At 56.2% G+C, this 13459-nt stretch overlaps 2 protein-coding genes across 2 annotated transcripts in view; both read left to right on the plus strand.

Annotated features, from left to right (window-relative positions):
- The first annotated feature begins 176 nt into the window (after positions 1-176).
- Positions 177-10677, plus strand: ABCF3 (ATP binding cassette subfamily F member 3). The gene is made up of 21 exons (XM_027685565.1): positions 177-306; positions 482-629; positions 702-781; positions 1093-1148; positions 2896-2993; positions 3109-3231; positions 3507-3773; positions 3973-4053; positions 4598-4657; positions 4981-5037; positions 5238-5260; positions 5848-5903; positions 6051-6251; positions 6416-6492; positions 6719-6763; positions 7096-7228; positions 7845-7933; positions 8134-8225; positions 8401-8533; positions 8897-8984; positions 9773-10677. The coding sequence occupies exons 1-21, from the start codon at positions 234-236 to the stop codon at positions 9929-9931; spliced, it is 2139 nt and encodes a 712-aa protein (XP_027541366.1). The 5' UTR covers positions 177-233; the 3' UTR covers positions 9932-10677.
- Positions 10678-12838: 2161 nt separating this feature from the next.
- The window catches only part of LOC113968740 (PHD finger protein 13-like), a 4440-nt gene continuing 3819 nt past the window's right edge, over positions 12839-13459 (plus strand). Inside the window, exon 1 of the mRNA XM_027685566.1 lies at positions 12839-13123. Within this exon, the coding sequence (XP_027541367.1) occupies positions 13022-13123 (102 nt within the window). The 5' untranslated portion in view covers positions 12839-13021. The remainder of the gene's footprint in view (positions 13124-13459) is intronic.

Genomic DNA, 13459 nt, shown 5'->3' on the forward strand with positions numbered 1-13459 from the left:
ACGGGCCACTCCGCTTGCCCCCGATCCATCGCTCCCAGCGCTCCTGCTGCTGCTGCTGTCCCGGCACGTGGTGGCGGGACCCCCCGGCCGCCGCACTGCGCATGCGCGTCAGCTCAGGACTACATCTCCCGTCGGCCCCCGCGCCATGGCGGCCACCTCCCTTCTTCCCGGCAGCGCGCGCCGGCCCTTCCGGTGCGAGCGGTGGCGGCTCCGCGGGCCGGGCCCGCCCCGCCATGGCGTCCTGCGCCGACATCCTCCGCTCCGAGTTCCCCGACCTGGACGGAGAGCTGTTCGCCTACGTGACGGGTGAGCGCCGTCCACCTGCCCGCCGCGGCTCGGCCTCCCGCCCCACCGCGTGTCGCGGCACCTCCGCGCTGTGGCGACAGCGCCCGCGTCGCGACGGGCGGCCGGGGAGGGACGGGGAAGGATGGAGCGGGCGGGTGCCACCTGTCGCGACAGCGCCGGCGCTGTGTGCCCGCAGGGATCCTGCACGGCGGCGGGGCGGACTTCGAGTCGGTGGAGGAGCTGGAGGAGGCGGTGGGCGAACTGCTGCGGGAGGTGTCGCAGGACACCAAGGACGACGGCGCCATCCGGGAGATCTGCCAGCGCCTCTTCAACACCCTGCAGCTGTAAGGGCGCCCGGCCCCCCCCACACCCCCTCACCCCGCTCCCCCCACTCACCCTCCTCCTCCTCTCCGCAGGGATGAGGGCCAAGCCCAGCGCTGCAGCCAGGTGCTGCTGGACGCCCCCATCCAGCTCTCCCAGATCACCGATGGATATGGTGAGTGACTCCTGCCCTGCCATCAGGATCCCCGGGGCTCAGAGTGGTTCTGGGCTTCGGGTGTGCACACTTGACCTTGGGGAGTAGAGCTCGGGCACCACTCACATGTGCACCCCTCTCTCATCCTGCTGCTGAGCTGTGGGCAGCAGTGCCTGTGGGGTAACCTGAGGTGAAGGAGTAGAGATGCCCTTTGGTCCCCTGTTTCTGTTGGGAGAGGGATCATTCATGCCTGGGCTTGGGCTGCCATTAAGGCAGTGCTTTGTGGAGCCTCCCTGACGCATGAGCTCACCAACCCAAACATCTCCTTGCAGGTGACACCAGCGCGGATCTGCTGCCGGGGCTGCTGCTGAAGAGAGGCCAGACCTCGGTAAGTGGGGGCTGTGCCCTCATGGGAGCATCTGACAGGTGGGGCTGCAGGTGCCCTGCCCTGCTCCGGTCACCTCTCCCTTGGAGAGCAATGGGGACAGGCTGGTGCTGGTTAGGGGCACAGCTGCAGGGGTTACTGCTCCTCCTTGTCAGGGTCTCTATAGTTTGAGAATCTCTTGATCTTAGTCTGGTGAAGGGACTCAACAGGTGTTATTATCAACAGGAGCTTATTAATTTGACAAGATCTGTTTTGCTGTAATTTCTTAATGAGGTTCAAAGCATAGTTGATGCAGTGGTGGTGCTCAGGGTGCATTCTCTCTGACTTTCACAAGGACCTTTGCTTCCTACAGCAAGGCCTTTGATTGAGAAAATAGAATGTCCTGGGATGACACCTTGAATATTCAATGAGAGATAAAGTCCTGGCTAGTGGCAGAATGTGGGGATGTTACAGGTGGGGAGTTGACTGAGACCTGCTGCAGGAGAGGTTGTGAGCCCAGCTTTAGAAACAGCTGTAGATTGTCGTGCTTTGAGAAATAAGATCAGGAGTAGAGAGGTTTGGAAGCAGTTACACTCCGTGACCTGAAGGAAATTAGGACATCTCTATCAATGGAATGCACAGCTTCTCAGGAACAACCTGGCTTGCCATCTGTGTTGGATGTGCCAAATTTTGAGTGCGGGTGAGGTGCAGTTGTGCATCTGCAAAGCAGGGAGCTGTACAGGGTGGGCAGTCTCTCTACCAGGCTGGTCCCTCACAGAGCTTTCCTTTCCATGGGTTAATGTGTTGAGGATGAGAATCCCTTGCTTGGAGACTGAGACCTAACACGATCCCCACATGTCTGAACGGGAGTCTTAAGTAAAAGCTGGCAGCTGTGGCTGGTTTTGGCATCAGAGTGTTGCTGCTGGGTTCGCTTTCTGGCTCTTGTGTCTGCAACTCAAAAAATAATCTTCAGAAAAAGTGGAGACGATTCAGAGAAGGCCTTGGGAGGGCTGTCAAGTTTTGGAGGGCATGTCTTACTGGGAAATTCAGGGAGCTGGTTATGGTTTACAGAGTGACTCAATCTCTCCTGTAAGTGTGGGGTCCAGTAGCTCCAGTAACAAGGCACTTTTCAGTCTGGCACACAGGTCTGTAACGTGCTCCAGTGGCTGCAGAGTTGCCTAGAAATATCTAGGAGTGTTCTTGGTCAGCCACAAATATTTGACTCGATGCAGGAATAAGCTGGAGTGGGCTGAGAGCCTGGCCAGGTTAAAACACTTGGCGCCTTCTTGCCTTCAGGGTTAATTAAATGTTTTTTGTGTCTGATCCACTGCACAAGCTAAGTTTGTTCCAAACTGGCGAAAGTTTAATGTATTGGGAAGGGAAACACCTTGTGGTGCTCTTTGAGGGTGGGTGCACAGTGTACCAGAGGAGGCACTGGGATAGCAAGTTGCTGCTATTGGAGTGACTTGGCTGATCCACGTTCCTGGAACTACAGAAGTGGGATGTACGATAGGTTCAGCCAAACCCTCTGCCTTGCTGAGGCAGAACTTGTGTATGAGCGGTTGATTTAGGACTTCATTCCTGAAGTGGTTTTCTAGCCTGATTAGCCTCCTGAAAATATGCTCGAATCTTTCCCAGTTTCCCTGTCCTACCTCACTCCCTTTCTTTCAGGCTTAAGAGGTTGACTGATCTCTTTTCTCCCAGACCTGGGCTTTTGGGACTTTTGCTGAAGATGCTCTCTCTTCTTCAAACTCTCTGTTCTGTGTCCCAGATGGTGAATGCCAAGAAACTGGAGAAGGCAGAAGCCAGGTTGAAAGCCAAGCAGGACAAGAGGCTGGAGCGGGATTCCCTGAAGTCATCTGGCCCTCTGTGAGTATGGAGGGTGCCTCCAACGTCCCCATCCCGTTCTGCTGAGCAGGGCTGGGATCTGACTGTACCAAAGCTTTCCTGTTGAGCCCCCTCTCTGTCTTCCACCGACCTGCAGAGTCCTTGAGGAGGCATCTGCCAGCCAAGCTTCCAGCAAGAAGGAGACTCGCATGGAATCATCAGGCAAGAACAAGTCGTATGATGTGCGTATCGAGAACTTCGATGTGTCCTTCGGTGAGCGGTGAGTGCGGGTGGGGAGGTGGGACAGATCCTGGCTGGGATTTTGGACCATGGGGGATTGAGACTGGATTAGAAAGCAGTTGAGAAATTACAGAGGGTGTGAGAAAGATCAGGAAGCAAGGTGGGCACTGACCCCTTTGCCTTTGGGCAGGAGAAGCCTGTGATGGTTACTTGGCTTCAGCACAACCTGAAATGCCCCCATCAGGGCAGGTGGCGCTGGTTATCTCCTCTCTGTGGGTCAGTCTGACCCCAGACCTGCCTGTTCTCTTACTTTAGTGTCCTGCTGACTGGAGCAGACCTGAACCTGGCCTTCGGACGGCGCTACGGGCTGGTGGGCAGGAACGGGCTGGGGAAGACCACGCTGCTGAAGATGATCGCCAGCCAGAGCCTGCGCATCCCCTCCCACATCAGCATCCTGCACGTGGAGCAGGAGGTGGCAGGGGATGAGACGCCGGCGCTGCAGAGTGTGCTGGAGTGCGACACCACTCGCGAGAGCCTCCTGCGGGAGGAGAGGGACCTGACGGCCAAGATCAACGCTGGCAGGTGAGGTGTCACCACTGGATTTACAGCCCTTCTGTGGCCTCTTCACCACGAGGTCTCGTTGTAAGGTCTCTCCCTTCCAATGAAGGGCTCTGATGAGGATGGGCTGCACCCTACCTACCTTAGTCCTGCCTGGGAAGATCAGCCTCCCCCAGCACTCTAACTTGGCGAGTCCCACATGCTCCTCTTTGTTCTGCTCCAGGGGAGAAGGGACAGAAGGTGCCAGACTATCAGAAATCTACGCAAAGCTGGAGGAGATTGAGGCAGACAAGGCCCCAGCGAGGTGAGACAGCCCCGTGGGCATCACTGTCTGTTGGCATGGCCAGAGCTGAATAGTGGTTTGGGGTATGGAAGGGTGATACTGTGGCCCAGGGATCCAGAGTGTGGGGATGGGGGTCTCCCTACTGCCTTTTCTTGTCTCTTCTGTGCCACAGCTCTGCTGGGTTAGGAGTAGTTGAGCTTCCCCCTGAAGCTGGAGGGATTTTTTTTTTTCCCCAAATGGCTTGCATTGTTGCTGCTGCTCCTCTCGGACTTCCCTAGGTTCCTGGTTTCTGGGGAATGTTTTTAGGATGTTGGTGGTAGTGAGACTCTCTTCCTGGCCAAAGAGCTGAAAAATCCTTGCAAATCTCCTGGTACTTTATGAAGATGCTGTGCCCCACTGGGCTGCATTTCCCAGTCAAGTGCTGCTCTTGGGTGTGTAGGGAAGTTTTCCTGCACCAGAACAGCTTTAAGCCGTGTGGCAGAGTTCCCCTGGTGGGTGAGACCTTGGACTGTGCTCTGCTGTTGGATGCTGTACCTGGATTCCAATTGTCTCCCCTTTTCCCCAGGGCGTCTGTCATTCTTGCTGGGCTGGGCTTTAATGCAAAGATGCAACAACAGACAACCAAGTGAGTTGCTAAACTCTGGGTATCGAGCCAGAAATGGGTCTGGGGAGGTGTTCCAAGTGAGCCCTCAGACACTGCTGTGGCTGTAAAGGAGAACAAGGGTCTATCCCTGCCCATCCAGGGCCCATCCTGCCCTGGGGGTTGCCAAATCACCCTTCTCCTGGACCGCAGATCTCGTGCTGTGCCCGAGATACCTGCAGGGACAAGCTGCCTCTGGATGACAACAGAGCCAAAAGAGCCTTGGGAAAGACTGGCAGACAGGCAAATGCAGTGGTTCTGCATTGAACAGTAACCCCTCTCTGCATTCTCTTCTCTTCTCTTCTCAGAGAGTTTTCTGGAGGCTGGAGAATGAGACTGGCCTTAGCCAGAGCCCTGTTTGCCAGGTTGGTGTCCAGGCCTTCATGCTATGGGGTTAAGCCTCTTTGCTGTCCATGCTGCGAGGTGCAGGGGTGCTGCCTGGGGGTCCTCTCAACTCAGGCTCTCGGGTTGGGGCCATTGGAGGCATCACAGCTGTGTGTGTGGTGAGACACTGAACTGGCCCTATGGTCTTTCTGCTTCTGATCCCATGTCTTTTTTTCCCTAGGCCAGATCTCCTTCTGCTAGATGGTAAGTTGATACTGCAAGTCCCCTCTGACACCACTGTGGGGCCTGCCTGTGCCCTTGTTGGGGTTGGGAACATGCCATGGCCTTTAGCTGCCTGCCCAAAATAGCCCCGTGTGACGGGCAGGCCTGGCAGCGCAGTTGGTGCTCCACTGGCACGGGGAAGTCTGCTTGGGCAGCCACTCTCACTGCACTCAGCAGAGCCCTATCCGTGCCCCAGCCAGGTGGTGTATGTGTCATCTTGTCCCAAGTGCTGTTCCCTTTCCCTCACTGGTCCCTGAGATGTGCCCTGGCTGCCAGTTCATTCTGGGGGCAGTCCCCAGCTTGGGTGGGAGATCTGGTTGAGATGCTGCTGTGGGGCACCAGGGTCTGGGTACCAATATGGAGTGGGGGGAGTATCCCTGCCTGAGCCTCACCTCCTGGTGCCCACACCCCATCACACCCTACACAAGAGTCCCCTGAGCTGGAGGGAAGGTCCCCATTCAGCCTCTTTTTCTCCTCAACACTGATCATTAACCTTTCCTCTGGGGAAAAAAGCGTAATCCAGCCATCGCCATCTCTCCTGACTTCAGTGCCTCTTTCTCTTCCCTCAGAGCCCACAAACATGCTGGACGTGAGGGCTATTTTGTGGCTGGAGACCTACCTGCAGGTAGGGGGGAATGGGAGGCCTTGATACAAAGCAAGGGGGAGGAATGGAGACGTCCTCCAGACTGGTGTCTCACCTGGCTGGGTGGTGGGACCAACCCCTGCGCTCTGGTTGATGGTGCTCAGGCCTCCCTCTTGCTGTCTCCTCCAGACTTGGCAGTCGACCATCCTCGTGGTGTCCCACGACAGGAACTTCCTGAATGCGGTGGCCACGGACATCATCCACCTGCACTCGCAGCGGCTGGACACATACCGTGGGGACTTTGAGAACTTCATGAAGATCAAGGAGGAGCGGCTGAAGAACCAGCAGCGAGAGTATGAAGCCCAGCAGCAGTACCGTGAGCACATCCAGGTACTGGGAGAAGCCAGTAGAGTTGGGGCATTCTTTTCCCAGCCTTGTGCCTTTCTCTCTGCTTTTAGACCTATGGTTGTATTGCTGCAGGAGGTTTGGCAGCAGAGCAGGGTGGCTGGTGCTGAAGGGGACTTGGAGTTCTCTGATGCTTTTCTCTCTTGCAGGTTTTCATCGACCGCTTTCGCTACAACGCCAACCGAGCATCCCAAGTCCAGAGCAAGCTCAAGCTGTTGGAGAAGCTGTGAGTGCCTGTCCTGCTCCTCTCTGGAGGTCAGGGAGGGGCAGTGCTAGTGGGAAGAAACAGAGGATCCCAGGGTGCCTGGCAGATGGGCTTTAAGTGCTTGTCTCTGGTATAGAGGCTTTGGCTAGAATGAGGTGTCACAGAGCTGAAGACTCTACCTGGGCTTCTGGTGTGGGAGTAGACCCTCATTCAAGGCACCTTGGTTATGTGTATCCTCTTTTTGCAGGCCAGAGCTGAAACCTGTGGACAAGGAATCTGAGGTGATCATGAAGTAAGTGTCACCTGAGCCCTTGCTTGTAGCGTGCTGGCTCTGTTTTTGACATGAACTTCTTCTTGGTCCTGTCCCATCTGGGACAACCATACCTTTGTGTGGTCCAGCCTTACTCTGACAGGGAGCCCAGACAGCCCCTGCTTTCAGGCTGGTTCCCTCCTGGGGCCAAGGCTGCAGGTCTTTGTCTCCTTCTCGTGACCATCCTTCCTAGAGGCCCTGCGTGGTAGGGAGCCCTCCTTGTCACCTGGAGGGTTGCAGAGGTTATCCCAGGAGGGCTAGGAACAGAGTCTGGGAGGTTCCTGGCCATCTCTCACCTCTTCCTGCCTTCCCAGGTTCCCCGATGGCTTTGAGAAGTTCTCTCCCCCAATCCTGCAGCTAGATGAAGTAGACTTCTATTACGAGCCAAGTCACTACATCTTCCGTTCCCTCTCCGTCTCTGCTGACCTGGAGTCCCGTATCTGTGTGGTATGTGGGATTGCAGAATAATGGCAGCTGCAAGGGACCCTGGGACGTCCCTGCTCAAAGCAGGGACAGCTTTGATGTTAGATCAGGTTGCTCAGGTCCTTGTCCAGTTGAATTCTGGATGTCTCTGGGGAGGACTATTTCTCCCATTCTTCTGGGTCCTGTTGCAGCATTTGATCACCCTTATTTTGAGGAACATTGGAACATTTTTCCTAATACCAGTTAGAATTTGTGATTTGTGCCCATTGTCCTTCATCCTTTCACTGGGTTTCTCTGAGGAGAGACTGGGTCCATCTTCCCTGTAATTCCCTGTCAGCTGACAGCAGCATCTAGTGGGGGCTACACTGGATGGGGCAGCAGAGATGCCGTGTGCTTGCAGCTGAGGCTGGACCAGGAAATCCTTAGGCTCGAGGGTGAGGGGGGAATATCTCCCGACACTGCTGCCCGTGCTGCTCATCTGTGATAGAAATGCAGCTTCCTGCTAGCTGGAGTCACTGGTTATGCTCCCATCCTGCTCCCCCTCATCATCCATGAGACATGAAATTCCCTGATTGCTGCCCCCCTCTCCAAAGTACCTTCACGGGTTTCACGTTCTCCAATGCTGCTGCTTCTTCTCTAGGTTGGGGAAAATGGAGCTGGCAAGTCAACCATGCTAAAGATCTTAATGGGGGAGCTGGCACCAGTCAGAGGGATCAGACATGCTCACAGGTACCTGGGAGGAAGGGCGGGGGGATTGGGAGGGATGGTGCAACTGGAGGGCTCCTGGGCTGTGCTTTGGAGCGATGGCTGCCCGAGCAATGGGGTTGGGTCCAGCACACCCACACATGTGACCCCTCTTCAGTAGCTGCAGCTGCCAGTGCCGTGGTTGCAGGGCCTGGTACCATCTCCCAATCCTTCTTATTTTGCAGAAACCTAAAGATCGGTTATTTCAGCCAGCACCATGTGGATCAACTGGACTTGAACATCAGTGCTGTAGAACTACTGGCAAGAAAGTTCCCAGGTGAGTTTTGGAGATGCCCGCAAACCCCCTGCTTGGGAGGGAATTGCCTGGAAGTGCTGCTGAATTCCTCCTGTCATGCTGGTCTGGCACAGGCTGCCCAGCTGCGTGAGCTCAGCGCCGAGGGCTCTGTGTCATGCTAGGTGTGCCATAGCTGTGTTGTGACATGATCCTGCAGGGAAGACAGAGGAGGAATACCGGCATCAGCTGGGGAGCTACGGCATCTCGGGGGAACTGGCCCTGCGTCCTGTGGCCAGCCTGTCCGGGGGGCAGAAGAGTCGCGTGGCCTTTGCCCAGATGACGATGCCCTGGTAATTTTCTCCCAAATACTGTTAATTATTGCATGGCTTCATCCCTGGAGTCTTCTTCACTGGGAGGAAGGCAGGCATTCAGGGACTTTCTGCTACCCCACGGAAGCCTTGTTCTTGGGGGGTTTTATGGGGAGGGAGGTTGTCACCCTGGGGGGGTGGGGGGATGGTGTGGAAGGAGGCAAGTGGTTTTCTCCCACTGCTTTGGGCTCAGGGATGAGATGTGTCCCTGAAGCTGGGCAACCCTGATCCTGAAGCCAGGCACATGCCAGTGGCTGTGGCTCTAAGTGGTTAAAGCAGCAGTTGGGGTGTGGACCCAGCCCAAGCCCAAGCCCAGTGCATCTTCAGAGCTGCCTTCTCTTCCAGTCCAAACTTCTACATTCTGGATGAGCCGACAAATCACCTGGACATGGAGACCATTGAGGCACTGGCAAAGGCACTGAATAAGTTCCGGGTAAGGTTGTCCCAGTAAGATCTGTTTTTCTAACACTTCCTGCAGCCTCCAGCTCAAGGTACTTGGTATCTCAGTGAGAGGTGGATGGTCAACACCAGTGGCGACTTCAAGTCTAGAACAAAATTTGGGAAATCAGTCACATTTCTGCCTTAGCTGTCCATCCTGGTGGTTGGTTTTACTTACTGGCTTTGGCTGAGAGAGGCAACAGCAGCCCAGAGAGCATCTTGTCCCCCATCCTGACCAGCCACCTACACTCTGTGACTTTATCACATGCTGTGTGCAGCTCTCGGTCCTGCCTTGGGGCCGCTCAGATCTTTCTTAGGCACGTTTTATGGCTGATCTCCAAAGACTCAGGCTCCAGATACCATTGTGATCTCCCTGGATATCAGTGGTTGTTGCTCAAGTTGGAGCAGTTTTCCTGTGAAAGAAAAGCTTAGCTGAGGTTGCTCGGGGCCTTTACCAGGCACCTTTTCAGTGTTACTGACTTTGCATGGATTCTCCATCCTTGAAGTTGTCTGAGACCTGGAGAGCCAGTAACAAACCTTGCACTTGCCTTCCAAGAGTGGAGACTAAATATGTTCCTGCTGCACATGCCTCATTTTTACATGATCTGTCTGTCCCCCTGAAGGAAGAAAAGGCTGGAGTGAGGTCCCTGCCAGTGAAATACTGTTCAGTTTTCCCTGAAGTGCTGGGCACAGGCTGGACAGGGGCACAGGATCTCCATGCCACCAGCCCTGAGCCTTGGGTTGTCCACTAAGTTCCCATTTTTCTCCCTTGTGTGTTGGCAGGGTGGTATAATCCTGGTGTCACACGACGAGCGCTTCATCCGCCTGGTGTGCCAGGAGCTGTGGGTGTGTGAGAACGCCACCGTGACCCGCATCGAGGGTGGCTTTGACCAGTACAGAGACATCCTGAAGGAGCAGTTCCGGAAGGAAGGTTTCCTATAAGGGAGGCGGGAGCCAGACTGCGCCGGGGGCTGGAGGGCAAAGCTCAGCCACCTTGGCATCCATCCCAACTGTGCCTGGCAGAGCGCCGAGGACGCTGCTGCACACATGGACTGTCAGCCATGCCATCAAACTGCCACCTGAACTGCTCTCCCCTCCCAGGGCCGGGCGGAAGGACAGCGTGGGAGCAGGAGCCTGGTGCTGTGCGTGGCCAGGGGCACGCCAGGGACTCTGCCACTGGCCAGGGCTGTGCCCAGCCCTGGGCACACTGGGAAGGCTGTGCCTGGAGCTGCTGCTCTGCCGAGAGGAGGGAAGGCGGTGTCGCGTCCCTACCCCGGTTTAACTCCGTGCTCTGGAGGGCAGGAAAGGAGCTGTTCTCTGTCTTTCTTCGCTTCACCCTCTGCCTTTTTCTTTCTTTGTTTTTTTGTTTACCTGCCTGAACACTAGTCTGGCTCCATCACATGCCACTGTCCTCCCTGCTGCCTTGGAGGGAAATGAGGCCTTTGCTGCTAAAAGTGACCCCGCCTCTTCCCCAGCCCCCTGATGCTGGGGCTCGCTTGCGTCTGTAGTGCCGAGGGAGCCAGAGCCTGGTTCACCCAGGCCCTGCTCCCTGTTCCTTTCCCTGTGCTGCTGCCGATACCGCCTCGCCTGCCTTGCCTTTGAACCAGCCCAGGGGGTGGGCTGTCCAGCATCCCTCCCTGCCCACCCACACGGAGGTTGTGGTGTAAATAAACCCAGGACGCAGTGGGTGCAATGCTCTCCTTTCGATGGGGGGCTGTGGGGCTTTGTTTGGCAGGGGTGAGGGGGAGGTTGTCTTGCTGCTGCTCAAGGGGCAAGGTTGTCCAGGGGGAGATGCTTTCCAGTAAATTCTTTCCAAATTAAATGGCAGCTCTGTGGTGCAGGGGAGGCCAGTAGCTGGGGTGGGTTGTGTGGAGCTGTGACAGTGTGCCACTGGTCATTGGAGTGCCACAGGCCATTGGGGTGCCACCTTGGGGGGCAAGGCTGGGGTCCAGTGTCAGCTCTGGAGGGTCCAGGATCCAGTTGTGGTTTGATGGCTGTGTGAAGTGAGCAAGAGGAGGGGACAGAGCTTTAAACTAGATTTAGCAGGGTAAGGGGAGATACTTCTGAGTGCCCAAGAGGAACCAGGAAACACTAACACTTTAGGAAGCAACCGGGTAATACCCATAAATCGTCGCAAAGGAATTATTAGGAAGGGCTTCTCCCAAGAGGTGAAGAGGCTGATAGCCTCCCTGAATTGTCTCTACCCCAATGCACACAGCATGGGTAACAAGCAAGAGGAGTTGGAAACGGTGGTGCAACTAGAAAACTGTGACCTAATTGCTATCACAGAAACATGGATGCATCATAAAACTGGAACACTGCAATGGAGGGCTACAAGCTTTCAGAAGAGGCTGGGAAGGAGGGGCAGGGCTGTTCGGCTCTATGTTAAGGAAGGGACAGATTGTGAAGAGCTGCCTCTGAGTAACAGCCATGAACAGGTTGAGAGTCTGTGGGTAAAAAACAAGGACTGGACCAGCCAAAGACACCCTGTGGTCAGAGTCTGCTATAGGCTGACCGATCAGGGGAGCCTGCTGACTAGGCTGCCTTGCTTCAGATACAGGAGGTGTCATTGGCAAACTCCGTGTACCTTCAAGTCCTGCATCTGTGTTGTTTATGAAGATGTTGAAGAGCATTGGCCTTAAAATTGAGTCCTGCAGAACCCCACTAGCAACAAGTTGCCAGTCTGATGTCACCCATTCACTATTACCCTTTGCACCTGATTCGTTAGACAGTTGCTCACCCATTGCATGAGGTGTTTATCCAGCTGTGTGCTGGACATTTTGTCCAGAAGGATCCTTGGAGAGACAGTATCTAAAGCTTTACTGAAATCCCAAATAAGTTACATCTTTTTGTGTCACGGCTTCCTTTGATCAACTACATGGGTCACCTTGTCCTAAAAGGAAATTAAGCAGGACTTACATGGTCCTCATGAACCTGTGCTGGCTGGGACCCATGCCTGCATTGTTCTTCAGGTGTATTTCAAAAACTCTCAGAATAATCTTCTCCATAATTTTACCAGGCACCAGGATCATCTGTGTTACCTTTCTTGAAAACTGGGACAGTGTTTGCCCGTTTCCAGTCAACTGGGACCTCTCCAGATTCCCAGGGCAGTTCAAAAATTACTGAGAGAGGGCTCATGATGGCATCCACCAGCTCTTTGAGTACCCTTGGATGAATCCAGTAAGGCCCCATAGGCCATCCCTATAAAGGGATCCACCTGGAGAAGATCCTGTATGAGTTTGGGGTTGACTAGGAGTTTATCATTCTCACAGTCATGGTCCTCCAGCTCAGGGACCCCCAAAGCCCATCACTGGTGTTGAAGACTGAATTGAAGAAAGTGTTAAACATCTCCGCCTTACCTATGTCCCTGCTCGTGGGGTGCCTATCCTCATCCAGTAATAGGAAAATGCAATTTCTGGACTGGATTTTGCTATTGAAATATTTAGAAAAGAGGTAGAGGGAGTTTTTATACAGGCACATAGTCATAGGACAAGGGTGAATGGCTTTAAACTGCTAAGGGGGACATTCAGGTTGGATATTAGGAAGACTTCCCTAGGAGTGTGGTGAGGCAGTGGCACAGGTTTCCCAGAGCAGCTATGGATGCCCCATCCCTGGAGTTGTTCCGAGCCAGGTTGGACGGAGCCCCCCGGTGCGGTGGGTGCCGCCCCGCCCCCGGGGGCGCGCGGGGACCGTTCGAGCGCGGTGTTCCCCCCCGAGCCCCAACATTCCATGAGCCGCGACCCCGCGCGGGCGGTGGGCGGTGCTTCGGCGTTGCCGTTGGCGGTGGCGGCGGGTCCGGGCGCGTCCAGCCCGGCTGCGCTCCGGTGTTCGGTACCGGGAAGGGCGGACACTCACCGGCACCCCCCCGCACCGGGACGGTCGGGGCGAGGCCCCGCCTCCGCCTTCCCCGCCACCAGGTGGTCCCGCCCCTGCGGCCGGGGCGGTGCTCGAGCCTCGCTCCCACCGGCGGCGGGCACCGCACCGCACCGCACCGGGACTGCTACCGGCACCGGCGCTGCTACCGGCACCGGCATGAGCGCCGGTGGGCAGCCGGCGGAGCCCTGCCCCCGCGGCGGGCCGTGCTCGGCGGGGAGCAGCCCCGTGCCCAGCCCCGCGTCCCCGGCGCCCGAGGAGGTGAGCGGGGCGGCAGGGAGTGGATCATGCCGGGGGGGGTCGGCCGCATGCTGGGGATCGGGGCTGCAGGGCCTCCGCGGAGTGCGGGAGTGCCCTCAGGAGTGGGGGGGGTCGTCTGTGAGTGTGTGTGCGGGGGGGTGTGGGCTAGTGTGGCTCTGTGTGTGTGCGGGGGGGTACCCTGTGTGTGTGTACGGGGGGGGGTCCGTATGTGTGTGTACAAGGAGCGGGGGGTCCCTCGGTGTGTGTACGGAAGGGGAGGGGGTTCCCCTCTGTGTCTGTGTACCGGGGGGTTCCTCTGTGTGGCTCTGTGTGTGTGTACGGGGGGGGGGGGGGGGG

The sequence above is a fragment of the Neopelma chrysocephalum genome, unplaced genomic scaffold (assembly GCF_003984885.1).
Source record: "Neopelma chrysocephalum unplaced genomic scaffold, ASM398488v2 Primary Assembly neopelma1_69, whole genome shotgun sequence".
NCBI lineage: Eukaryota > Metazoa > Chordata > Aves > Passeriformes > Pipridae > Neopelma > Neopelma chrysocephalum.

Coding starts and splice junctions, on each gene's coding strand:
- ABCF3 (XM_027685565.1), top strand. CDS start 234: ATGGCGTCCTGCGCCGACATCCTCCGCTCCGAGTTCCCCGACCTGGAC. Junction 5,261..5,847: donor AGATCTCCTTCTGCTAGATG/GTAAGTTGATAC, acceptor CTCTTCCCTCAG/AGCCCACAAACATGCTGGAC. Junction 7,229..7,844: donor TGGAGTCCCGTATCTGTGTG/GTATGTGGGATT, acceptor CTTCTTCTCTAG/GTTGGGGAAAATGGAGCTGG.